A 27265-nucleotide genomic window follows, 5' to 3' on the forward strand; every position below is an offset into this window, starting at 1 on the left:
TACAGGAAGCAGGGAGGGAAGAAGTGTAGTCCTAATAGCCATGGGAGTTAGTAGGTTTACAGTGGATAGCTGGGTCTTGACTTCATGCTTGATTTCCATAACCTTTAGATTTCCCATTAGTGCAAGCGTCCATCCATAAGGGCCTGTCCCACTAACGCGACTTCCCCCCCCCCCCCCAAAAAAAGGCGGGGGCCAGGGAAAGCGGGGGAGCGCTGTCTCAAATTCACACCCGCGATGAACAGGAAGGTAAAAGACGGCTGCCACAGTTAAGGCAAGTCCTTTAGAGAGAGAAGGGGGGGAGAAGAGAGGGAGAAGAGAAGGGGAGCAAAGGGGTTAGAAGGGGAGAGATGGGGAGAGAAGGGGGGAGAAGGGGGGGAAGGAGTGGAGACACTTTTAAGAAGCCAGACAACTTTTAATAAAGTTTACTCTCCTTTTTTTTTCTCAACGAGCTTTACCTTCAACTACCCTCGATTACCTTTGATTGCCTTCGACTACCTACGAATAACATGCCGACCTACTACGACCTACCTCGACTAAACCTACGAGTATAAAGTATATCGATTTTTTCCATGGCGTCCTTTTTTTACTCGCGGGCATTTTTCAGCATGTTGAAAAATACGCCACGACCTAGCTGAGGCCTCGAGTACGCAGGGACTACTCTCGAGCATGAAGGAGAGTTACAAAGACCTCCTGGGACCTCGTGCCGACCATGTTGCGAGTATGAGCCAAGGGCAAACTCTTCTAAACTTGCCAGTTAGATCGCCGCAGTGGGACAGGCCCTATTATCAGCTATGAACATGCTGAATGCCGCAGCCTCCCTAGTTCAAAATAATTAATCTGGTCCTTTTTGATATTCTGCTTGGCTAAATTGTCCAAAGCAAATTTATTTGCTGGTCTATGAAGTTGATTGAAAGATGTTACTAGAATATCAGTTTGTATGACTCATGTTTTTAATCCTAATATTTGTCATCATTTTGCAGAGAAAAAATACAAAGAGAGCTCCAAATTTTCGCAGGCTGTTAAAAACAAGTAATGTCAAGCTTGCAAATAAATTGAAGAATAAACAGTATAAGCAGCAAAATGTGGCAAAGAAATACAGGAAAGAACAGAAACAACTTCGACAAGCTGCACGGGATGTTTCAGCTAAAGTACCACAACCATTGGACCAGCCAAAAAGAAAAAGACCAGGCAAGTTACTTAATCCCACTTTAACTTCTGAAGTCTGAAGAAGGTTCTCGACGCGAACGTCACCTATTTCTTTTCGCCAGAGATGCTGACTGCCCCGTTGAGTTACTCTAGTTTTTTGTGTTCATCTTTGACTTCTTAAGAGTTAGGTAGCTAGTAGTAAAGACTGGGATGTGGTAAAATAGTAATTGTTCAAAGATTGTAATCTTTATCAGATTACAGTATTTTTAGAATGATTTAAAATATTTTATCTATGAATCAAGCTTGTATATATTTTAAAAAATCTTCACGTAGAGTAACCTTTCCTTTTGATACTGCCAAACTAATAAGTAGTTACTTAAGAATGTTAATTTAATAATGTTATTTGTGCTCTAGTTTGTTATTGTCTAGTTGCTCATGTTAGTTATAACAACACTATATTTTGGTATAGTTATAATAGTTTTCATATTTCATTAAATAAATGAGAAGGACCGTTACTATGTTAAGTTCTATATAGTTGAATTTATGGAAAGAAAACAATGGGCATCACTTTGAATTTTATTTTAAGATATTGAACAGAGTATAGCAGCTATATTGGACAATGAAAATTGAAATAATATAATAGTGAAGTTAATGAAAAGAGATCAGGCGATTGTGTTTCGGTAGGTTTTAGAGAAATTACAGGCGATTCCTGTCATTGTATTCTTAGAAAATAAGCCGTATTGTGATTTTCCGTGTTGCAGTCCACATCATCTGGGCATGCGTCAAGAAATGCGAACTGAAAAAAAACCTATGATTTATGCATTTTATTTCTGACACCAAATTTATTGAGAGCTAATTTTATTCTGCATTTCTTTTTGGAAACGGATTTGCAAATTCCTTAAGAACGAATTTGAATAACCCAAACGGCCATAATTTAATTGTCCCGGACTTTGCAGTTGGCAGCATATGACAACACTTGCTATTTAACAGTGTGCACACTATCGACATTTGTAAGCTTAGTTAATGCTGCAGTGCGGTACCCAACAAAGGAGCTATGGAGCAAGTGAGCAAGAAAAGTCATGAAGTGACTCTTTCTTGATCAGTTTGAAGAGTAAAGGGCCTGTCCCTCTGTACGAGGTAATTCAAGAGCTCTCCCGAGTTTAAAAAAAAATCAAACTTGTGGTAAGCACGTAGAATGTACGTAGCGGGTACGTGGGAGCTCGGGGCGTCTCTTAGCGGCTCGTAACGCTAACGGCAGGTACTCGGGAAACGTGGTAAGCTCGTGAAGACTTGTGAAGATTGTTCAACATGTTAAAAAAATGTCCACGAGAGCCCCGAGTACCTACGAGCGGCTATTACCGTAATTCTCCTAGTTTGAATCAGGGGAAACTCGGGAGTACTCTTGAATTAGCTCGTACAGTGGGACAGCCCCATTAGGTATGATACAGTGTGGAAACGAGCCCTTCATCCCAACTTGCCCAAACTGACCAACATGCCTCTTCTTCACTAGTCCCACCTGCCCGTGTTTGGACTAAATCCCTCTACACCTGCCCTATCCATGTACCCGTCCAAATGTTTCTTAAACATTGCCAAAGTACTTGCCTCAACTACCTCCTGTGGCAGCTTGCTCCATGTATTCACCACCCTTTGTGTGAAAAAGTTACCCTCAGGGTCCTATTAAATCTTTCCCCCGTCACCTTAATCCTATGTCCTCTGATAATATGTTGGATATGGAGGCTGGCAAGGTGAAAGGTGAGGACCGGGGAATTCTATCCTAGTTCTGTCAAAGCAGATGGGCAGTGAGAGCTAAACTACTGGGCACATAGGAGACACAGATGAGGGTTCCACCCGCAACAGAATGGGGGAAGCCATTTTTACTGAAGAGAGAGGACATCTCAGATGCCCAAGAGTTGAAGGCCTCATCTATTGGGAGCAGTTGGAATGGAGATGGGGATGTTTAGAGGCAGGCATGGTATTCTTACACGAGGCAGGGTGGGAGGAGGTGTACTCAAGATAACTGGGAGTGAGTAAACTTCAGTACTGACAAACAGGAACTGCTGATGCTGGCTTTGGAAAAAAGACACAACGTTTTGGAGTAATTCAGTGCATGAGGCAGCATTCTGGAGAACATGGATAGGTGATGTTAGTGGGGGGGTGGGGGGTGGTGGAAGGAAAGCTGGAAGAGAGGAGGGGCAGGACAAAGCCTGGCAAATAAGAGGAACGGGTAGGAGGGGCCTTTTACCGGCAGATAAATGCCAGAGATGAGAATGGTTGGATAGTTGATTACTGGAATTCTGCTTTGTGTTGTTAATAACTTGTTCGCATGTGACTCCACTAGTTTATCACCCCCTCATTTACCGCCCCCCCACTGCCAGCATGTCTAATAAGTATAAGGTGGAGTAAATGCAGGTGCTTTCCTCGCTGCGTGAGTTTCATGTAACTGATTCTGCAATGGAGGAATGTGTGGAGCACCGCGAAATATGAAGGCAGCTGTTGGATTTCTGAGGTTAACTACTTTTCTGCAATAATTTGCAAGGTGCTGGCCAGGTTTCTTCATAATTGGCATTGCCAGCTCACTTACTTTTAGCACATAATAAAAACACCTCAGAAATACAACACAAAAGATCTTGCAGCGTAGATTATTAACGGGTTATATTATCCATATGCATGAATAGATGACGAGTACGAAATGGAAGAGGAGCATCTTCCTCTAGATATGCTGGATGATGATGACCTGGAATATATGCAAAGTGTGGGTGGAAGTGCATTGTTTCTCACCAGAAATCTTAATTCAAGGTACTATTATTTTTTTACTATTTTGCTCCGTTTCTCAAATCAACCTGCTGTTTTACTATATTTCAAGATAATTTTGTGAGCTCCAGATACATAATTTATTTTTCATTAAACTCTATGAAAGCATTGTATAAGAAAGAACTGCAGATGTTGGAAAAATCGAAGGTAGACAAACATGCTGGAGAAACTCAGAGGGTGAGGCAGCATCTATGGAGCGAAGGAATAGGTGCCGTTTCGGGTCGAGACCCTCCTTCAGACCGATCAGTCCGAAGAAGGGTCTCGACCCGAAACGTCACCTATTCCTTCGCTCCATAATGCTATCTCACCCGCTGAGTTTCTCCAGCATGTTTGTCTATGTTTGAAAGCATTGTACAGTGCTTTTTGCTAGTAATTAGTTAATTTTCACAATTTAAAGGAGCTACTGTTTTATTTCTTGCAGACTTATTTCTTAGTTTAAAATGTGAGTCTTAAATGTTTGGAAGTAGAGGGTTTTGAAATATTTCAATAAAGACTGATGTAATGGTTTTTTTTAAAGCCATACTAACTAAAAGTGGATACAAAATGCCGTCGTAACTCTGGGTTAGACATCACCTTGGGAGAAAATGAACAGGTGGCATTTCGTGTTGATAGCCTTCTACAGATTATTCTTCTGACTAAAAATGGCCTGAGGTCAATTGCTTTTTCACTTGCTCGCAGAGTATGATTGAAAATGGCAAGCATTTCTAGTTTTCTAATCAAGTTAAAGTCATCGAATAATGTAGAATTGCAGGCAGTCATTTTATCAGCAATCCTACTCTCTGTTGGGTCTTTGGTACAGTTATTCTATTAGCTTCACTGGAGTTTTACTGTACCCTCCCCTTTCCCATAGTACTCCTTTAAATATCTCAAATTCTCCTTTTAACATTAATATTGAATCGGCATCCATCAACCTTCTACTCGGTGTATGATAAATCATAACAACTTGTTAATCATTGTGGTTTAGAGATACAGTGTGGAAACAGGCCCTTCGGCCCACCGAGTCCACTCCAACCGTCAGTTACTGTCCGCATCAGCTCTCTGATGTCCCACGTTTTACTTCCACTCCCTAAACACTAGGGGTTATTTTACAAAGACCAATTAGCCTGCATGTCTTTAGATGTGAGAGGGAACTGGAGCATCTGGAGAAAGCCCACGTGGTCACGGAGAACATGCAAACTCCACACAGACAGCACCCGAGATCAGGATCAAACCCGTGTCTCTAAAGTTTGAGGCAGCAGCGCTGCCAGTTGTGCCTCCATGGTTTCTCTCTGAATAAAGCCAAGCAGCCTTTCTTTTGTTTTAGACAAATCATTATCAAGAATTACAGAGGGATTTTGATCAGATGGGCAAGTGGGTCAAGGTGTAATTCAGATAGGTGTCCAGCCTCTTACAAAGACGCTATCCCCTACCCTTAATATCTCCATTCCCTCTGCACCTGCTCCCAAGATGAGGCTTTCTATTCCAGGACATCCTTGATGTCTTCTTTCTTTAATAAACGACGTTTCCCCCCGCTGTCAGAAGATTGCCCACCCGCACATCCACAGTGTATCCTCACCCCCCCCCCCCCCCCCCCCCCCCCCCCCCCCCCCAGAGGGAGCAAAGTTCCCCTTCTCCTTACCTTTCACCCCACTGGTTCCTGCATCCAATACATTATCCAACACTGCCTTCAATGTGAGCTCACCACCAGCCGCAGCTTCCCACCCCCAGTTTCCCACCACCGCCCCTTTTTGTCTTCTGCAAAGGCGCTCCATCCACAACTCCTTGCTTCACTCATCCCTCCCCATCCAAACCACTGCCACAGGTACCTACCCCTGCAGCCGCAGATGCAACACCTGTCCCTATACCTCCTCCCTCGCATCATTCCCAGCACCCCAGCAGTCCTTCCAGGTAGAGGTTCACGTGCACCTCCGTTAAACATGTCTCCGTCGTTTGGTGTTCCTGATGTGGCCTCCTTCACCGTGGTGAATCTCTCTGCTTATTCTGCAGTCTCAACATTTGTATGTGAGATTGGACTATTTATTTCATGTGGCCTCAGTTTTCTTTCAAAGGGTTGTCCAGTTCATCCCACTCTTGATTTCATCCACCTTGTATTTGTCACTAATCCCAAAAGAGGAAACTCTGTTTAACATGTAACCTTTAAAGGTTGTACATGTTTGCACACTTAAAGTTGCCGTTCATATTTTCTCATTATTAATAGCACTTCATCGCTTTTTCTATTTTCAATTTTAGAAGCCTTGTCTATGTCCATCTGAACGTTCATCTTATCCTCTTCATTCCTCAGAATGGTTTTGGGGTATTTTCTTCATACTTTGGCAAGTCTTGTCCATTAAATTGCATTCAGCATTACACTATTTTCAATGCTGAAATTTGGGGAACACCACTGTTTACTCAATCTGTCAAACAGTCATCAACACAATCTGCTTGCTTTCTGGTAGCCTGGATTATTTCATAGAAACATAGAAAATAGGTGCAGGAGTAGGCCATTCAACCCTTCGAGCCAGCTGATGGCTGATCATCCACAATCAGTACCCCGTTCTGGCTTTTCCCCCATATCCCCCGATTCCCTTTGCCCTTTCCAGCATTTCCATGCTGCTAATGCTCCTTTAATTCTGTAGAACCGTTCATTCTTTTTGTCATTGCCCAATGCCGTGAAGTGTTTTACAGGAGCTAGTCAATCTACAATTATACCTTTAGGATATTGAGGGATCTGGAGGATTCAGAGAGAACAGACAATTGTGCTTTATTTTTCACACATGCAACTGCACAGTGAAATTCATTTTACATATATTGCATATGCAGGCGCTGCCATTTTTGGCACCATTATTCAAAGTCCAGTTGGCCTGCATGCTCGATGTACTGGAGCAGTTCCCGCGAACCAATGTCTCACCCCTCTCCTCGCCCAGCCATCTTTGTGTCTTGAGGGCACCTCCTGCAGCCTACCTGAAGGCGCATGGTTCACCCTCCTTACACTTCGCGCCTGACGTCTGCTCCATCTCCGTTACACTGTCTGCCGAGCCTCTGGGCGGCTTCCAGGTCCCGTCGACCGACGAGCCTACGGGCGGGTTCCAGGTCCCGTCGACCGACGAGCCTACGGGCAAGGTCCCGCCGACCACAAGGTCACGGAAATAATCTGTGAACTGCCCAGGATGAAAGCTGGGTCTACGGAGCTAATGGCAACAGAGCTGACTGCTGTGCCTCTCTGCTCTCTGACTTCCACTTGTATCTCCCTTTTTCGTTGAATCGGTCTATATCATTTGCAGTTCTCCAACACCACCTATCCATTGGGATGGAATCTAGGATTCCAATCTAGGATTGGAGGATGGTGACCAGAGCCTCTGCAATATGAACCTTTTTTACACGATACCTCAGCTCATGTCAAATCTAGGCTTCCTTTAGGGCTACTATTTTAAAATTATTAACCTCTTAAGTATATGCTCTTTAGTGTTGTATTATCTAACATCAGGTAGATAGGGATGATTCATTTGGTACCTCGGTCGTGACCTCTACCTCCATAACAATATAACAATTCTCTTTTTAATCTCTACTTATTCCTAACCTTTTTACTAACTATTTCCTGATATAAATGTATGAGATTAAGACAGGCATATATTTATATATATATATATATATATACACACACGCACGCACACACACACACACATATATATAATGTCAACTAGTAGAAAGCACAGCTTCAAAGTGAGAGGTGGGAAGATTCTCCATCCACTTGGCTAGCTCACCCTAGATTCCATGCTTTGAGTTATTCTTAAGTGTCTTTGGGGAAAAGCACCCTTTTATTGCGAGTCCAGAAAAGTTCTTATCTTGCACTAGCTATTTACGTTTAATATACATTGTTGTATTGCAGTGAGCCAATCCATGTCAAAAAGCGAAAAAATGAAAATAAGGTAGCGCAGTATGAGAAATTGCCAAGGCATCTGGATACCGAACCTGATAAAGAACTTATCCACTTATTGCCTTTCAAGGATAAACGAGGAATCATACCTCGATCAGTAGAAAAGCCCGGTAAGAATATATGTTTTTCGTCTGTTGTTTATCGTTAATTTATTGTTTATTGTTAACATTGTATAAACCTTTGTTAATAGTAATTTTAATAAATACTGTTTATTCATTCATGTAACTACTATAGAAGTGCAGAGTTTCATGCTGATAATTTAAAGAGGAATTAAGATTGACTTTAAATAAATCATGTTAATAATTTAGTTTAGAGATACAGCGAGGAAACAGGCCCTTCGGCCCACTGAGTCCGCATTGACTTGCGACCCCCACACATTAACACTATCCAACACACTAGGGACAATTTACATTTATTCCAAGCCAAATATCCTACAAACCTGCATGTCTTTGGAGTGTGGGAGGAAACTGAAAAATCTCCGAGGAAACCCATGCGGTCACGGGAGAAATGTTCAAACTCCGTACAGACAGCAGTCGTTGTCGGGATCGAATCTGGGTGTCTGGTGTTGTAAGGCAGCAACTCTACCGCTGAACCACTGTGCCGCCCACAATAATGTTATCTTAAAAGTAATTCTGGAGTTACAGCATGAAATACTTTTTTTAAAATGCAGGAATTTGTAGACAATTTTTAAAGGGCCTATAGAATTATGGTTACTAGTTGATATATTGCTACCAAGATTTAAATTTTTGGTGTTTACATTATATTGCACATCTATAAATAACATCTTGTGTAAATAAACTAAAGTCAATGATCAAAAAGATCCAAATGAACTAAAATGAACATGGATTCTAAGCAAAGAGTGGGTTGATGAAAATGTTGATCAAAAAGAGGTGTTTTTAAGGAGGACTCGGAAGGAGGAAAGGAAAATTGATAGTTGGAGTGGTTTGGAAGAAATAGTCCCAGGAATGGGTATGAGACCCGAGCTACAGAAATAGAGATGTCAGGTTCATACACTGACCATGGGAAAAGTGGTACAGTTTGGTACAATTTAAGCAGTTCCCACTAAAGTGCGATTTAAAGTGTCCAATTAACCTTCCAAGCGACATATCTTTGGGACGTGAGAAGAAACCAGAGCACTCGGGAGAGATCAGATTGTGCACTGATCGAGGGAGAAGTGGTATGGTTTGGTACAATTTGAACAGTTCACCTTAAATTTGGGCCTTTGGGTTATAGCTCGGCGAACATTGGAGTAAATCAGCTGAAGGTATTGATTAAAGTATTGATCTGAGATTCAACTGCCAGGAGTAGTAAATCTGTGATGGAATAAATATGTGATCAGGTGCCAAACTTGAGGGTCATAAAATATCAGTGCGATGTGATCTCATCTCATCAGATTCCAGGTATAGAAGAGAAGTTGAGCTTAGAATGAGAGGATGTAATTTGTGCTGGAGGTTTAAAACGTTGATTATCTTAATGTTTTCTCTGAAGGATATTGGGGACTGAAGATCAGGCACCCTGTTTGCAGCACAACATCCAGTAGTTTTGTGTAGGATGGAACTGCAGATGCTGGTGTGCACCAAAGATAGATGCAAAATGTTGGAATAATTTAACGGGACATGCAGCATCTCTGGAGAGAAGGAATGGGGGTTTCGATTTGAGTCTGAATCTGATGACTTGACTTGACTTGAAGAAGGGCCTCGATCCGAAGCGTCATCCATTCCTTCTCTCCAGTGATGCCGCCTGTCCCGCTGAGTTACTCCAGCATTTTATCTGTCTAGTAGTTTTGTGTTGGGTTTAATCTAAATACAGATTGAAGCTAAATTTATCTGTCACAGAGGGATAACAAGAATGATTTTGTGGAGGACTTCAGAAGTAATGATTTTGGATGAGAAGTCTCTTAGCAACCTGCCTGTTAGTCCTTCTCAAAAACGTGTAAACCATCAAATTCCAATATGTAGGCTGATCTTATTCAGTCTATTATGGAACAAACATGTCTTCTCGGGAATCTGTTGTGTGTGTGTATATGTCATGGAGGGTTAATTTACATCATTTATCATAGAGGATGCAATATGCACCTTGGGGCGAGCCATGTTTTGGAATGGACGGAAACATGATTAGGGATTTTGATTGGAAGAGTGAGCAAATTTACAGATAAAATCAAACAGCACCAAACGTGTTCTTTGCCCAACAAGTCCAATGGTGACCATTAGGCATCCTTTTACAGTAAACCTTCACCAATCCCACTTTATTTTCCCACTTTCTCCATCAACTACTGCACACCACAGGGTAATTAAAAATGGCCAATTAACCTTCCAAGCAACATATCTTTGGGATGTGAGAAGAAGCCAGAGCACTCACTGGAAACCTATAGGACCTTCGATTTAAACCAGCATCTGCAGTTCTTTCTTTCGTCTCCGCCTACATTCTATCTTTGTCCCACCCCCTCCCCTCCCCTGACATCAGTCTGAAGAAGGGTCTCGACCCAAAACGTCACCCATTCCTTCTCTCCAGAGATGCTGCCTCACCTGCTGAGTTACTCCAGCATTTTATGTCTACCTTTGATTTAAACCAGCACCTGCAGTTCTTTCTTACATAAACCCAGTAGAATCACAAGTAGAACACACATATTTCACACAAGCAGTAGCTGACGATCAAGATTGAACCCTGGTTGCTGTGCCTCTTCCTAGTGGAAACATTAACAAAGGAGGTTGTAGTTTAGGGAAAGCTGTAAGGATGGGCAAATTAAAGAGTTGGATGTGGGCATAAAGGAAGAAATTATAGTTGGGAGGTTTGAGGGAATGGGTTCAAAATTGCGATTCTTATGCAATTTTGTTTATTTCATGCTACAGATTCATTTTTTTTGTTTTGATGATTATAATTATGAATCCCGTGTTTCAATGTAGCACATGTTCCCTGAAATTTGCCATTTTTTATATTTTATGTCTTCACTGCTGATACTAACTGGCATGTTTTGTTATTAGTTGCGATGGAAGAAGAGAAAGAAGAAATGCCTGAGGTAGTTCAACAGCATGAGAAAGGTGAGAAAGTGATTTGCATGTCAGGTGTATACATAAAAAGAAAACTTTTGTGTCTGGATTATAGTGGCACATTTCAACTACACATTTCCAATGCCAATTCCAAGTGTCATGCCAACACTTAATTATCTTGTATTAAAATAATTATCTTGGGTTAAAAAAAACTCCACAAATCCGAAATGTGTCCATATTTGGCAGCATTTTGTTGGAAAGAAATAAGCTTGTCTCTCAAAACAATAGGCATGTTCAAAATTAAATACCTTTGACAATGGAGTGAATTGTTTGGTAAGTTTGAATATACAAAGCTGGAAGTTAAGCTATTTCTTGGTTGGATCCGTTTGGCAAATGGAATGAGGAACTGTTTTTACACATTTAGGATTTGTATTATGGGATCCTTGATATTCAATATGAATTAAGCATTTCAAGTGTATGGAGTCTTTGTTTCACTTATCCAGGGAACATGTACATATGGAAAATTCTCCTCTTGACCATGGCTCACTTAGTTTTAGTTTAGAGATACCGCTTGGAAACAGGTCTTTTGTACCATTGAGTCCATGCTGACCAACGATCACCCATACACTAGTTATATCCAACACACCAGGGAGAACTTGCAGAAGCCTAGTAACCCACAAACCTACATGTGTTTGAAATGTGGGAGGAAACCGGAGTATCCGGAGAAAACCCACAAGGTCCCAGGGTGAATGTACAAACTCCATATAGACAGCACCTGTAGTCAGGATCGAACACGGGACTCTGGCGCTGTAAAGCAGCAACCACAACATTGCGCCACTGTGCTTCTTCTTGCTTATGGCATGCACAGCCTAAAGTTGTAGAACAACTTGTTCTATTTGAACTTATTTGATTGTGCAAGCCGGGTTGGTTGCATTCAGAAACAGGGCGGACCACGTGAAGGTTGCATTCTCCCACCCCGCCACTGTGCTGACCTTCATTAATAAAATTGCTAATATTAGCTCAGGTGAAGTTGCTTACTACTTGTTTCCATCTTAATATAGAGTTGTAGGTTTAGGGTTAAGCCAACTCATCAACACTTACCCCTGCCATTGCTTCCATTCCTTTAAGGATTGGGCAAGTCAGAATATCCACAACTTGATGCTAGCAATATTTAAAAGCCACCGACAAATATCTAGAAGCAAACCAGCTACCATCTTCAACTTTACCAAAGACTGACAACCTATAGGTTTTTGGCTTCTTATTGTCATGAGTACCAAGGTACAGTGAAAAGCTTTGATTTGCATGCTATCCAATCAAATCAGAAAATACTGAACATGAATACAATCAAGCCAAACTCTAGTAAAAGAAGCAGAATGGAAAGGAAGACACAGAGAGCAGAATATAGGTCTTACCATTACAGTGTAACAGTTCCAGAGATAAAGTCCAATGTCCGGGGAGAAACTGACTACACCATAGCTTATGGAAGGACTGTTCAGAAGTGTGATAACAGAGGAGGTGGAAAGCCGTTTGTCAGTTTGTTGGTACGTGCTTTCATTGCTGTTGTGTTGTCTGCCCGACGGGAGTAAGGAAAAAAGGAACGACAAGGATGGGAAAGGTCTTTGATTATGTTGGCTATAATGGAACCCAACAATCTGATCTCAACGGTTCATCTGTAGAAGTATGTAAGAGTCATTGGAAACATGCCGAAGTTCCTCAATCTCCTGAGAGAGTAGAAGCTTTGGTGTACCTTCATGGCTGTTGCTTGAATGTGGATGGTTCATGACAGGCCATGGGTGATACATCCTAGTTTGCAGGTGATGTGTGGTCGGATGCAAGCCTGGGCGATCGATGTCATATGGAGGACAGGCTGTTGCCCATGCAGCACGTCCCCCCCCTCTCCATGTCGCTGATTGATCCAAAGGAACAGCAGGGCCGTTACAGTTTGGCACCAGCGCCGTCGCAGGAGCTGCCAGAGCGAGGTTGTAGACAACGCCGAACTGCCTTTGGGGCTCCGACTGGATTTTTTTGAGGTTTACTCCAGAAGCCTTTTCCATGACTGGATATGGCCACGAGGCAGTGGAGGCTTTAAATCAGAGTTTTCCCTCTCCTAGATGGACTGCCTTCCCAGGCTGATGATCGACATCTGCTCGAGACTCGTGGGGGTGGGAGCTTCTACCTTCCCGTGCAGGTCTATAGCACACTGCCCACAGACCATGGTTAATATTTCCACAAGGAACTTGAAGCTTTCCACCATTTCCACTTTGGTACCATTGATGCTGATTGGGCATGCACTCTACCCTGTTCTCTGAAATCAATAGCTGGCTCCTTCATCTTGCGGATATTGAGGAAAAGGTTATTGTTCTGACACCACAATGCTAAGTCTCGTTATTGTTCTTGATCAGGCCTACCACAGTAGTGTCATCGGCATTCTTGTGTAGACGGAGTTAGAGCTAAATTTGACTGCACTGTCATGGCTATATCATAATGTTCAGCCTTCCACCCCCCCCCCAGCCATTCAGTCTATCATCGGTGTTTATATTCATTTCCACCTTCTCCATCTAAATCATTCTTATATGACCTGGACTTCTCTCATGGGCTGCCAATTTACACCATTTTGACAGTTGCAAAGTTGGTGGGATTCTTTCCTGGTTTCAGTTATTTATTTTGACCCATGAGTCTTTGATGATCACTGTCGGGTTTCTTTTCGTGTGGCATGACATTTCTGAATACTAGCATATTTGTATTAATTTCTAACTCCACCCAATGTATAAATATACTTCCAACAATCTTCTTTAAGTCTGGACTCTTTGTTCACCTCTGATTTCCGTTGCAATTAGTTGCAGCAATGGAGCCTCTTCCACTGTTGACCATGGAGGAAAGATTGCTGCTGAGAAGGAAGACACTGGAAGATAAAAAAATGCACATTGCCACTTTAGGATCATCCATCTTGAGTGCACCAGATAAGAATGTAAGTACTTCAGTAGCTTATGAAATGTTTTAACTGCAACAGATGAACTGTAAACTCCTGAGACGTTGAATGTGCTGAGTTTTGGAACATTCTGGATAGACTCTACATCTTGTGGTTAAAATTACATTTTTGAATCCTCTCAGTTTTATTGCTGACATTGTAAAGTTAAAAAAAAGTATCCTTTATTGTCATTCAGACTTTACAGTCTGAACGACATTTCGTGCCTTCCAGTCATAACATAGAATAAAATAACAAAACACACAATAAACACAGTTTAACATCCACCACAGTGAGTCTACCAGGCCCTCCTCACTGTGATGGAAAGCAAAAGTCTTAAAGTCCTTGTCTCTTCCCTCCTTGTTCTCCCTCTGCGTTGAGGCGATCCAGGCTTCCGATGTTGTGACCCCACCGGATAGTAAGTCCCGCGGCCGAATCCGAGCTCCGCGAACGGGCCGGTTTAAACTCCGCGGCCCGGGGTGGACGAAGCTGCCACCCTCCAGTCCAGTGGACGAAGCTGTTGTTGCGGGAGCTCCGGAGAACCGGTCACCAACCTGGGACCTGCGAGCTCCCGACGTTGTCGTCCACTGGGCCCGCGGCCGAGGCTCCGAAGTCGGGTCGCCGCCGCCGCAATGCCACCGCAGCCCCGAAGTCTGCCAGCCTCGCGTTGGTAAGTCCTGGCTCTGCCTCCGGAGCCTCGAGGTCGGTCCCAGTTCGAGGCCGCCTGCTCCGCCATTAGGCCTCAGCGCAGACGGACACGGTGGATACGACAAGAAAAGGTCGCATCCCCCCCGAAGGAAGAGACTAAAAACAAGTTTCTCCCACTACCCTACACATACACAACTAAAATAAACTGAAACAACAGGACAAAGAAAACAAAAAAAAGAAAAGACAAACGGACTGCAGGCGAGCCGCAGCTGCAGGGCAGCGCCGTCACGTCCGGAACACTTCCGTAAAACGTTTAATGGCTATTTTGAACCTCTGCGTCATAATCTACATCAATATTAAAATATGTAGGAAAGAACTGCAGATGCTGGTTTAAATCAAAGGTGGACACAAAATGCTGGAGTAACTCAGCAGGACAGGCAGCATCTCTGGAGAGAAGGAATGGGTGACGTTTCTGGTCGAGACCCTTCTTTCTCGACCACGAAACATCACCCATTCCTTCTCTCCAGAGATGCTGCCTGTCCTGCTGAGTTACACCAGCATTTTGTGTCTATCTTCAATATTGAAATATGTCAGATTAAGCATTTGTCCTGTCATGGTTTGCTCTGTCTAATGGGCCTGTCCCACTTAGGCGATTTTTTAGGCAACAACAGGCGACTAGCTTGATGTCACATGTTTGCCAGTGGTCGCCGTGAGTCGTCTCCTCAGTTGCGCAAAAAGTCGTAGCGTCTTTCTGGTCGCCGCTAAATTTTCAACACGTTGACCATTTTTCGGCAACAGTGGGTTTAACACCAATGAGTGTAGCTTGACTTCTCCTGGCGTAGGTAGTGTCGTAGGTTGTCGCCAGGATGATGTAGGTTGTCTACGGTTTTTCACCGACCTGCTACGACTATGAGAGTCGCCGGCAATTGCCGGAAAAAATCGCCAAGTGTCACAGTTGTGTTCAATGTATTGTCAAGCGTTTCAGGATATTTCATCATCAGAGTTGCTTTGGATGTTTAGTTTAGAGATACAGCATGGACACAGGCCTTCATTGGCAATCATTGATCACCCGTTCACACTGGTAGTTCCTTAGGGCAGTGTTATAGGCCGAAACATCTGCTGATTAGTTTGTAGTTTTTGTTCCATCATCATCTGAATATTACTGGACGAGCCATATAACAATTGTAACTACAGAGGTGGTCTGAGTTGAGGCAAGTAACTCTCATGATATCCCTCAGCCTGCCTGTTGTCCATGTCAGAAGTGTGAGATAATGCTGTCCATTTGCCGGCTGAATACAACTGCAACAGCATGCAGGTTTCTCATCCAGGACACAGCAGTGTGCTGGTTTGACATCCTATCCACCATGCTAAACACTCTTTCCCTCATCATAAGCTGCCATGTGTGACATCGACACAGCATGTACTCTCCTTGGCTGGTTCAATACACCTCCTAACCCCATGATCACTACAACCATGGAGGACAAAGGCTGCATGGCAATTCCACAGCCTGCACATTTTCATAACATCACAATGATAGGAGCAGAATTAGGCCATTCGGCCTGTCAGATCTACTCTGGCATTCAATCTTGACTGGTCTATCTCTCCCCCTCAACCCTATTCTCCTGCCTTCTCCCCATAACCCCTGACACCTATACTAATCAAAAATCTATCTCTACCGCAAAAATATCCATTGACTTGGCCTCCAAGGCGCACATCATCCTGACTTACATTGTTGTTCCTTCATTATCTTGGTGTTTATATCCTGGAATTCCCACACCAGAAGGACCACAGTGATTCAAGAATTTAGCTCTCCTCCACCACCACTTCAAACATTATTAAGCATGGTCAAGAAATACTGGCTCTATCAATAATACCATGTTTTGAGAAATGAATTGGAACCAGAAGAATGGTCTGACAAAATGAGAGTATGATTGTGTAGATTCCCTCCCACAAGTGAAGGGTAATTGCCAAAACTACTTTACCCTACACTGGACTCTGAAAGGTTTACAAGGAATCTAGCACAGGGGTGTGATTAATACAACAACACAAGTAGCTGACAAATGTTTGTACAGTTCTTGAAGTTTGATAGTAGTTTCTACAGGAAAATGATGATGATTGTTTTCCTCATCAAATTTTGATCGTTGCTTCCCTTTAGGACAAAGAACTGAAGGTTGAATGGTTCACTATTTCCAGTAATGTGTTAAATGTTTAGCTTATTTTGCTTTAGAGATACAGAGTGGAAACTGGCCCTTTGGCCCACCGAGTCCATGCTGACCATGGTCACCTGTATTCTAGCTCTATCCTACACACAAGGGACAATTTACAGAAGCCAGTTGACCGACAAACCTGCACGTCTTTGGAGTGTGGGAGGGGACCTGGAGAAAACCCCTTGCGGTCACAAATAGAACGTGCAAACGCCATACAGACAGCACCCGTAGTCAAGAACAAACCCAGGTGTCAGGCACTGTTGGGCAGCAACTCTACTGCTGTGTCACTGTGCCATCACCTAAATGTGCTGTCAGTGAGCAGCTAGTTAAAAACATTAATTTTCTGCAGGCCATGTAGGCATTTTTACAGTTAAATATTAGAATACTGAATAGTCTAATAATATACTTTTGATTCTAGCTTTGATGCAACTCCTGGAATAAATTTTAAACATTCTTTAGAGGATTTGTAATTTTGTGTAGATGAAGTACATTTTGAATATATTTTAATAAGCATGATCCAAAATAGTATCGGAGTGCAAGAATATAAATGCTAATAAATATATAACTTTGAAAAGGTACGAATCTTAAACCAAATATTAACACATTTAACTCTTAGATTAAAAAGTTGAAGGAGCTACGGTCGATGTTAATGGAAAAGGACCCGCATGTTGCAGTAACAGTGAGAAAATTGGTGATGGTTTCTTTGTTGGAGATCTTTAAAGACATCACACCGTCGTACAGGATACGGCCTTTAACTGAAGTTGAGATGACAACCAAGGTAATTGATCAAGTTTGTTTAAAGTTTTAACATGGTGAGTGTATATAATTATACATTATAATAGTCATGTTACCATTAAGTGTTATGTATTTTTCAGTCCCTTTTCAATTCTATAATTTTCAGATTAATTACTAACCAAAATGGGTGTTGAGTAGATTTGCAGAAATGTTTTTCATAGTCTTCATTGATTTAGAAAATTGGGCCGTCGAGCTCTTCATCCCACAACGTCTTTGTCGAGCCTAATGCCAGCTAAAACTCATTTCCTTTGCCGTTTCCCTTCAGTCCCAGCACATCCATGTGCCTATCTATAAGCCTTTAAATACCATTGTAGAATCAACCTCTGGCAATGTGTTCAGGCACACACCACTCTGTAAAAATAACTTGCGCAGCATGTCTTTCCAATCGAGAATTCAACGTTCATACCGCTGAGTTGTAAGCTACCCAAGCATAATATGAGTTGCTGTCCCTCCAATTTGTATGTGGCCTCTCTCTGGCAATGGAGGAGGCCAGAACACAAGTCAATGTAGGAATGAGAAGCAGAGCTAAAATGGTTAGCCTTGGTAGACCAAGCGCAAGTGTTCAGCGAAACGATCACGAGTCTACGCTTGGTCTCGTTGATGTACATTAGCCCATATTGGGAACACCGGATGCAGTAGATGAGGTTAGAGTAGGTGCATGTGAACCTCTGTCTCACCTGGAAGGGGTGTCGAGATCCCTGGATGGAACTGAGAGAGGAGGTATAAGGGCAGGTGGTACAACTCCTGCAGTTGCAGGGAAAAGTGCCTGGGGAAGGGGGTGATTTGGGTGGGAGGGGACGAGTTACGGAGGGAGTGGTCTCTGCAGAAGGCTGAAAGGGGTGGGAATGGGAAGATATGATTAGTGGTGGGATCATGTTGGAGGTGACAGCAATGTGTGAGGATGCAGAGGCTGGAGGGGTGAAAGGTGAGGACCAGGGGATGTCTGACCCTGTTGCATCTGGGGGGAATGTTGGTTAAGTTATGCCCCTACCTTCATAGCAGAGAAAGCTGTGGGTGATTATTATTACTTTTCATATGCGTGTGACATTTAGAAATCTATTTTCAAGCAAATGAGGGATCTGAGCCAGTTTGGCTTCTGTCACTGGACTCTACGTGACATGGTCTCTGTTCAGCTCTCTGTATCTGTTAGTAAGTCTGGGATTTCTGCTTTTCACCAGGGTTATGTGGTATTTGTAGACTTGCAGTTGAATTATTATAATAATAATAAACTTTATTACAGACTCGACGTCCAGACAAGGGGCAACATTACAAAAAAAAAATGTATTGCATATTATAAAATATAAAGTACATATAAAATCTTAGTATATCACTTATAAAAGCATCATAAATTATATATTTTTTAAAAACACAATACATAAGTTAAAAATCCAGATTAAAAGAATGATCAATGTCCTACAGCGAGACAACGATACCAGTGTCTCCACAGCTGGGATTTGTAGCGTGTAGTGCTAACCCTTATATTTGACAAGGCCACAATAAGCACATTTTCAGAGACATTTATCCTGCAAATGAATTTATACATGTGATTTCTTAGGATAGCTTCTAAAGTACTGACTCCTGCAGCCACAAACATATTACTGGCACTACACCATCTAGGTTTCCTTAGCAGTGTTCTCATGGCATTGTTATATGCCACCTTTAGTCTCTGCAAACTTGTCTTTCCATAGTTCGACCACAGTTGCAGTGTAGAGGGGTGTGCAGTATGCTCGAAATAGCGACATCTTCACCACATCTGCACACGCGCCAAATTTACGCAAGGGAATATTCGCCTGTACATACAGCATGCGTCGTTGCCTATAAATATCCTCATCATCTGTCATTTGTTCTGTAATAATAAGCCTTAGATATTTTACCTTATTACAGACACTAAGATTATTGTCACACAATTTAAAATCAGGAAATTTTAGACATTTATCCTCTTTGGTTCTACAGATCGTAACAGCACTCTTACTAACATTATATTTAATGTCATGTTCCACACCATACACAGAACATATAGTAAGGAGCTGCTGGAGACCAGCGCTAGATGGACTAAAGACCACAAGATTATCTGCATACATAATATGGTTCACTAAAATATTACCAATCACGCACACAGTATTACAGTCTTTCAATTGTTTAGATAGATCATCAATATATAGATTAAAAAGGACTGGGGACAACCCCTTCCCCTCCTGTCTAACACCATTGCTAACCCCAAATGGGGCTGAGACCCTATTACCCCATTTTATTTGCATAGTCTGGCATACCAGTAGGCCAGAATTCTAACAATTGTCTATGAACCACTCAGAGTTATCCAGTGAAATGCAGCCAATCTGTGCCTAATTATCTAAAAGCAACATTGCCATCCTGCTTTCCTCAAATGTTTTAAAAAGTTCTCTCCATGAATTATTCCACCGCACAAGTCTCAGCTGGGAAGGTCCCTGTCAGATAATATCTCCGTTATGTCAATTGTCTGGTAAGCTGCCTTTGATCCACATTGGCCATTTCCTGTTTAAAATGAGGAGCGAGAGCTGCACAATTTATGTCTGGGGTCAGAGGGGCTCATATTTGTGGACTGATAAATGTTTTGGAACATTAAGAAAGGATTATTTTTATATTGGATGTGGTCAGGATAAGGATTGTTGTGATCATTGATACTCACTGAGGGATGGATACTTCTTGGCAGCATCCACTAGTGAGGCACAGTGCCCTCCATAATGTTTCGGACAAAGACCCATCATTTATTTATTTGCCTCTGTACTCCACAATTTGAGATTCGTAATAGAAAAAAAATCACATGTGGTTAAAGTGTATATTGTCAGATTTTAATAAAGGCCATTTTTATACATTTTGGTTTCAGCATGTAGAAATTACAGCAGTGTTTATACATAGTCCTCCCATTTCAGGGCACCGTAATGTTTGGGACACAGCAATGTCATGTAAATGAAAGTAGTCATGTTTAGTATCCTTTGCATGCTTGAAGTCTGCGATTCATGGACATCACCAGTTGCTGGGTGTCTTCTCTGGTGATGCTCTGCCAGGCCTGTATTGCAGCCATCTTTAGCTTACGCTTGTTTTGGAGGCTGGTCCCCTTCAGTTTTCTCTTCAGCATTTAAAAGGCTTTCTCAATTGGGTTCAGATCGGGTGATTGACTTGGCCACTCAAGAATTGACCTTTTTTTAGCTTTGAAAAATTTCTTAGTTGCTTTTTGGGATCATTGTTTGGGATCATATGTTTGGGATCATTGTCTCTCTATAGAATGAACCGCCAGCCAATGAGTTTTGAGGCATTTGTTTGAACTTGAGCAGATAGGATGTGTCTATCCACTTCAGAATTCATTAAGCTACTACATCAGCAGTTGTATCATCAATGAAGATTCGGAGGCAAAATAACCCAGCAACCATGGAGGCACGAGCAGCTGGACTTGTCCAAGACATATCTCCTATAGACCAATCACCAATGGGGGTAGATTGCAAATGTTTATAATGAATAGTGCTGCATAACATCAGATCCTTTCACACTGGACAGCATTCAGGGGTTCAAATTGAGTTATCCTTGAATAACATCCACCCACTAAACATACACCAAGTCAGAAATTGGTGTTTTCAAAACCAGAAACTTTACAGGTAAATGATAAAATTGAAACCATTATTCACAAAAGGTGTAATAAAAAAGACGGATCATGAGCCTCTGCAGTTTGTGTCTAAATATATTTCCCAAGCAACAGAAGGATGGGGGATGGCGAGCAATTCTGGATCTAACCCGACTGCATTCCTATGTCCAGGAAACATTTGGTACTACTAAACAATTGGTTTCCAAAGGATATTATATGGCAAGTTTAGATCTGAAAGATGTACATTATTCAGTACCAACGTTCTGTCTGACTTTCTTATGCAGCTAGGTTTCCTGCTTTACCAGGAATAAAAATACAACCTTTACGGTTATTCTTAACATAAAATTTGCTGGGTTAGCCTGTGGTTCGGGAAACCAGCCTCTGCATGGTAAATCAATTATTCACTTATAGATTCTCAGTGGACCAGTCCTGCGACTTGGACTGTCATTCCAATTCATGTCTGTGCTCGCTGCAAATGCAGGGATAGCACCAAGAAAGGAAAGCATTACATCTCCTCTTCAGGAAATGGGAAGTGTTGTTAAAATATTTAAGTCACAGCTCATACGGCACAGATAACTAACAGCTTGCAGTTCGTTTCAAATGGGTCTTGACAAAATTAAGGTATAGGACCATTAACTGTGCCCAACGTGCTTCCCATCTTATTTACGGCAGCAATAGGGACCCACCCTGCCAGGGTTCACCCCTAATATCAAGGGAGAAAGGACATTTTTCACACGTTCCCAAGATAAGCACAGGGCTAATGGGATATTTAATGTGGTATTAATACTATTTCAACAGGGGGCTCCAGGTACATCCTTAGTTGGCTCGGCTATCATAGGAAGTTATCTTCAAGGCGCAGGTCGGCCAACAGGTTAGTCACTACATATTGTGACTACATAGGATGATTACATCTGCAAATAATATTATGTTTTAATATTTATATAAGCAGAATAGACATAAAATCTCAAACTAATTCATGACATACCTCATGAACCTTCGGTTATGGTCACATATATATAACAATACGTCAAGTTCGCAAAGAGCTTAGAGGCTCGGAACTAGCAATGTTGATAATATAAAAAACTTTAAAAGGGTATTGGGTTGGACCATCCCCAGGTGATCGATACAGGGTTTGGCCCATACGGGAGTAGATACTGATCTATTTCCGAGACTCACTCTACCAGGGCTGCTACAATTTCCGCAGCAAGGGTTATAAAAAATTCATAATAACCCAAGGCCAGACCAGGGGTTTTGCCAACTTTACTTAGGTTCATTGGTTAGTTACTCCCGAATGAGAGGAGTTACTATTATTTATTCATTATGAATGTTTCCCTCATCTATCATTGAAGCAGCCGTGGTTGTGGTGACTCGATTCTCACGGCATGAAATCACAGAGCTTTGAAATCATCACGGAATCACTCAAGTGACTCCGAAGTAAAATAGTAAGATTAAACGAGATCTTACCAGTTTGAAGTTTGATCTTTATTTTATGAGGAGTTACGGTGAGGGATTACGTGTCCTCCGCTCCCGGCCCTCATATTCGCAAAGATCATCTAACCATATAACAATTACAGCACGGAAACAGGCCATCTCGACCCTTCTAGTCCGTGCCGAACACGTATTCTCCCCTAGTCCCATATACCTGCGCTCAGAATATTCTGGTAGTTCTAGTCTTCTGAGTCTTACTATGTTATTTCGACTGCTGTTATCTGTGATTTCACACCGCTGCTTTGAAGAATGATACGCATGCTGACTGGCGGGGCTTCTTCACGTAATCGCTCACTGTAACTCCTCGTAAAATAAAGATCAAACTGGTAAGTTCTCGTTTAATCTTACTATTTTTCTTTATTGTAGAGAGAATTCTTCTGTTATCAGCTGTGGAGGTCTTCCTTGGCCTGCCAGTCCATTTGCGATTAGTAAGCTCACCAGTGCTCCCTTTCTTCTTAAATGATATTCCAAACAGTTTATTCTGGTAAGCCTAAGGTTTGGCTGATGTCTCTAACAGTTTTATTCTTGTTTCTCAGTATCATAATGGCTTCTTTGACTTTCATTGGCACAACTTTTGTCCTCATGTTGATAAACAGAAAAAAAGTTTCCAAAGGTGATGGAAAGACTGGAGGAGAGACTAGGTGCTGAGAGCTCTCTTATACCCGAATTAAGGAGGGAATTAAACACACCTGAGCAATTACAAAGCCTGTGAAGTCATGTGTCCCAAACATTATGGTGCCCTGAAATGGGGGGACTATGTATAAACACTGCTGTAATTTCTACATGGTGAAACCAAAATGTATAAAAATGGCCTTTATTAAAATCAGACAATGTGCAGTTTAACCACATATGATTTTTTTCTATTACAAATCTCAAATTGTGGAGTACAGAAGTAAATAAATAAATGATGGGTCTTTGTCCCAAACATTATGGAAGGCACTGTATATGTCCAGTTGCTTCATTCGCAAATCGATCACTGGAATCTATTCAGAAATATAGCTAAATCTTAACTATAGCTTTCTCAAAGACTGCCAATTGCTGGGGAAGCACTACAATATAAGATTAATTATCTGGCATGTTTTGAATAAATTTGTTATGAATCTAACTCTAGTCAGTGCAGCTGGTCACATTAGGTATTCAAACCTTTAGCTTGCTTGCTAAATATAATAGAGCTGCTTCTGGGCATTCCAGAAGTTGCTATAAGAAAAACTAGACTAAGTGGGACCCTTTGGGTCTCATGTTCACACGGGAGGGCTGATCCACCAACGCAATATTCCACCTCTTCACCAATTCCAATATTGGTGGCTAGTGGGGAGGGAGGGCATTCTGGAGCGCTAGCATGGGTGTTGTGGGCTGAAGTGGGCTGAAGGGACTGGTTTCCAGAGGGCTAGTATGGACATTGTGGGCCAAATGGATTCTTGGGCTGGCAGCTCAGTCACTCGAGCCTGCTGTGCTGGCAGCTCACTCACTCATGGCTGGTGGGCTGGCAGTTGACTCACGACTTTTCCTTGAAATTCAAATGCAGTTTCTTACCACTTCAAGCAGGGTGTAAGGCCACCAGATTCAAGTGCAGTTTCATACCATTTCAAGCAGGGTGCAAGGCCACTAAAGACAGCGAGTCGTGACCTCTCCCTCCTCCATCTTGCAGAGACTGAGCCACGCCCACATTTCTGGGTTTTATAGTCCCTCCCCCCCTCCCACCAGAAGGGGCATGGCCTTCATGGCGTGATTGACAGGAGAGATAATCTTAACATTTTTTAAACACTAATCACTCTTTTATTTTTCATCGATGGGAAAAATCCTCGGCACCTGATGAGCGAGGGGGACTCTGAGTAAGGTGGCCAAAAATCACAGCCATACGTGGTAGCGTTTTTTCTAAAATCAATATAAAGCACAAGCAGGAAGTGGTCAAGATTAGACTTTTAATTATATAGAAGGCAAGGCAACTTGAATTAGGCAACACAGCTTCAGTATTTCCAAACCAAAGGCAACACAGCTTTAGCATTTCCAAACCAAAGGCAACACAGCTTTAGAATTTCCAAACTATATTTTCAAACCACATTAAGGGAACTGACAGGTCAGTAAAACCACTCACAGTTTAGTAGACATGTGTTCAGTGTTATTCACAGCACAGACTGAGAGATGTGACCCTCTCGCTCCCCCATCTTGCAGAGACTGAGGCACTCAACACTTCCGGGTTTTATAGTCCCTCCGGAAGGGGCGTGGCCTTCAGGAGAGGGGAAAAAAAGCAGTGCTAGAGTAACTCAGCGTGTCAGGCAGCATCTTGAGAACGTGGATGGGTGGCTTTTTGTGTCGTTAAGCCCCTGTCGCCACGTGATTGTAGGAGGCCTTCGTAACTCTTCTTCATGCTCGAGCCCTGAGCTTCACAATTTGCAACTCTTCAATCCTTTTGTCTCATGCCTGTCTTTTCATCTCAGGCTGATGGACAAAGGCCAATCAACCTCCTTCCTCACCTTCAGCATCCTGCAGCTTTACAATGTGCAACTGTTAAAACCTGGTTTGCCTCAAATCTTCTGTATTTTCTCTTAACTGGCTGCCTATCAAAAACCCCTCTTACCAGTTTTTAACGTGTCTCCCCCCCCCCCGGTTGCCATTGATGGATGCCTCACCCGTGTCCCATAGTTCTGTTCTAACTCCCTCTTCCTCCAGACGGAACAAGGAAATAGGTTCTCTGGTCCTCGCCTTTCACCCAACTAGCCTCTGCATCCAACACATCATCCTCTGACATTTCCAACGTGATCCGACCACCAGTCACATCTTCCTAAAGCCCACAGAGACCGCTCCCTCCACAATTCCTTGGTTTGCTTATCCCTTCCCACCCCAGGTACATAGCCCTGCAACTGCAGGAGATGTAACATCTGTCCCTATTACCTGACCTTCATCCAGGTATCCTCCTTCCAGATGAGGCAGAGGTTCACGTGCACCTCATCTGCTGCATCTGGTGTTCTCCTGAAAAATCGGCAAGACCAAGCGTAGACTTGGCCACTGTTTCGCTGAACACCTGCGCTCGTTCCGCTAATGCCTTATGGATCTCGTTGCTAAACATTTTAACTCCTCTACTCATTCCCACACTGACCTTTCTGTCCTGGGCCTCCTGCATTGTCAGAGAGGCCACATTCAAACGGGAGGAACAGCACCTCGTGATCCACTTGGGTAGCTTACAACCCAGCGGTCTGAACATTAAATACTCCAATTTTATATAACTGTGGTCCACATGGACTCTCACCCATGTCTTACCTCTCCCTCCCTTTTCACCTACATTTTTCCTCTAGCTTTGCAATCCTTTTGTATCACACCTGATGTCTTTTCAGCTTTGGCATTTGTCCAACCAGATGCCGATCAACCCCCCTCCTCTCACCTGCATCAATCTATTACCTGCCAGTCTTTGTCCTGCCTCTCTTCTCTCCCAGCTTTCTTCCCCATCAATCTCTGAAATCAGTTTAAGGGTCCCCAACTGAAACATCACCTATCCACGTTCTCCAGGGATGCTGCTTGAACTGCTGAGTTACTGCAGCAATTGTTTTTTTTAATGAGGAAAACGGCACAGATTTGGGATGTTAGTTTATTTTTGCCATCATCAGCAAGTCACAGTTTTATAATGGAATTGTTTAGCTCGTGTGTCAGACGACGTTCTGCCATCGCTTTGCCACAGCCAGTGCCACATCTGTGCCTCTGCGGAGATCATCCACAGCGCATGCCTCCCCGCTGCAAGTCAGTAGGTGGGCCATAGTCTGTACCTCTCCACGGTTGCATTTGTCAGAGTCCGAGAGGCCCCGCTTCTTCAGGTTGAGTCCGCAGCGTCCCACTCCAGTGCGGAGGTGGTTTAGGGCTTTCCAGGTAGTATAAGGCAGGTGGTGTCCTGGTGCCGTCTGTTGTTTGGTTTTGGTGCCTGGCACGGTTGGCTCTAGTTCCATGAAGCTGTTGCAACTCTTCAGGCGTTTCTTGGCATGTTGGTGATTGAGCAAGGGGTGGTGGGGGTCTGTGTCCACATTGAAGCGTTCTACTGCAGCTGCACGATCACGTCTTCAAGAAGCTTCGTCGATGCCAGCCAGCTCGTACAAAGTTCAATCTTTGTCGGCTTCAGGCATCCTGTGGTTTTCCTGCAGGCTGTGTTCAATGCAGAGTCCACCTTGCATGCATGTTTAGAGCGGCTGCAGACGGGGCTTGCATATTCTGCCACTGAGAAACAGAGCGCAGTGGCTATGGTGTGGATTGTTGTTGGTTCACTTACAAATGAGCTATTTAATAGAATGAAAACAGAGAATCCTGGACACCCCAGCCATATCTTATGCCTCTTTCATTTTTTCTTATTTTTTGGAGATTGATTGTGCTTGCATTTCCTTCATTTTTTTTCCCCCTGATGATTTGAATGTGTGATCCTAATACTAGACCCATCCCACTAACTAATCAGTGTCATAGTATTACAAAATTAAAATATTTCTGACGTTGGGAATATGAAATAAGAACAAAAACTGCTGGGCAAGATCTGTGGAGAACGACACATTGCTTGTTGCTTGTCATTGTCCGTTCAACCTTAAAACATATACGATTATTAAGGGTTTGGACTCGCTAGAGGCAGGAAACATGTTCCCGATGTTAGGGGAGTCCAGAACCAGGGGCCACAGTTTAAGAATAAGGGGTAGACCATTTAGAACGGAGATGAGGAAA

At 42.8% G+C, this 27265-nt stretch overlaps 1 protein-coding gene across 1 annotated transcript in view; it reads left to right on the forward strand.

Annotated features, from left to right (window-relative positions):
* Positions 1-929: 929 nt before the first annotated feature.
* The window catches only part of noc3l (NOC3-like DNA replication regulator), a 61847-nt gene continuing 35511 nt past the window's right edge, over positions 930-27265 (forward strand). Inside the window, exons 1-6 of the mRNA XM_055646597.1 lie at positions 930-1188; positions 3822-3942; positions 7823-7980; positions 10852-10908; positions 13695-13825; positions 17294-17455. Coding sequence (XP_055502572.1) covers positions 945-1188; positions 3822-3942; positions 7823-7980; positions 10852-10908; positions 13695-13825; positions 17294-17455 — 873 coding nt within the window. The 5' untranslated portion in view covers positions 930-944. The remainder of the gene's footprint in view (positions 1189-3821; positions 3943-7822; positions 7981-10851; positions 10909-13694; positions 13826-17293; positions 17456-27265) is intronic.

The sequence above is a fragment of the Leucoraja erinacea genome, chromosome 15 (genome assembly GCF_028641065.1).
Source record: "Leucoraja erinacea ecotype New England chromosome 15, Leri_hhj_1, whole genome shotgun sequence".
Lineage (NCBI taxonomy): Eukaryota > Metazoa > Chordata > Chondrichthyes > Rajiformes > Rajidae > Leucoraja > Leucoraja erinaceus.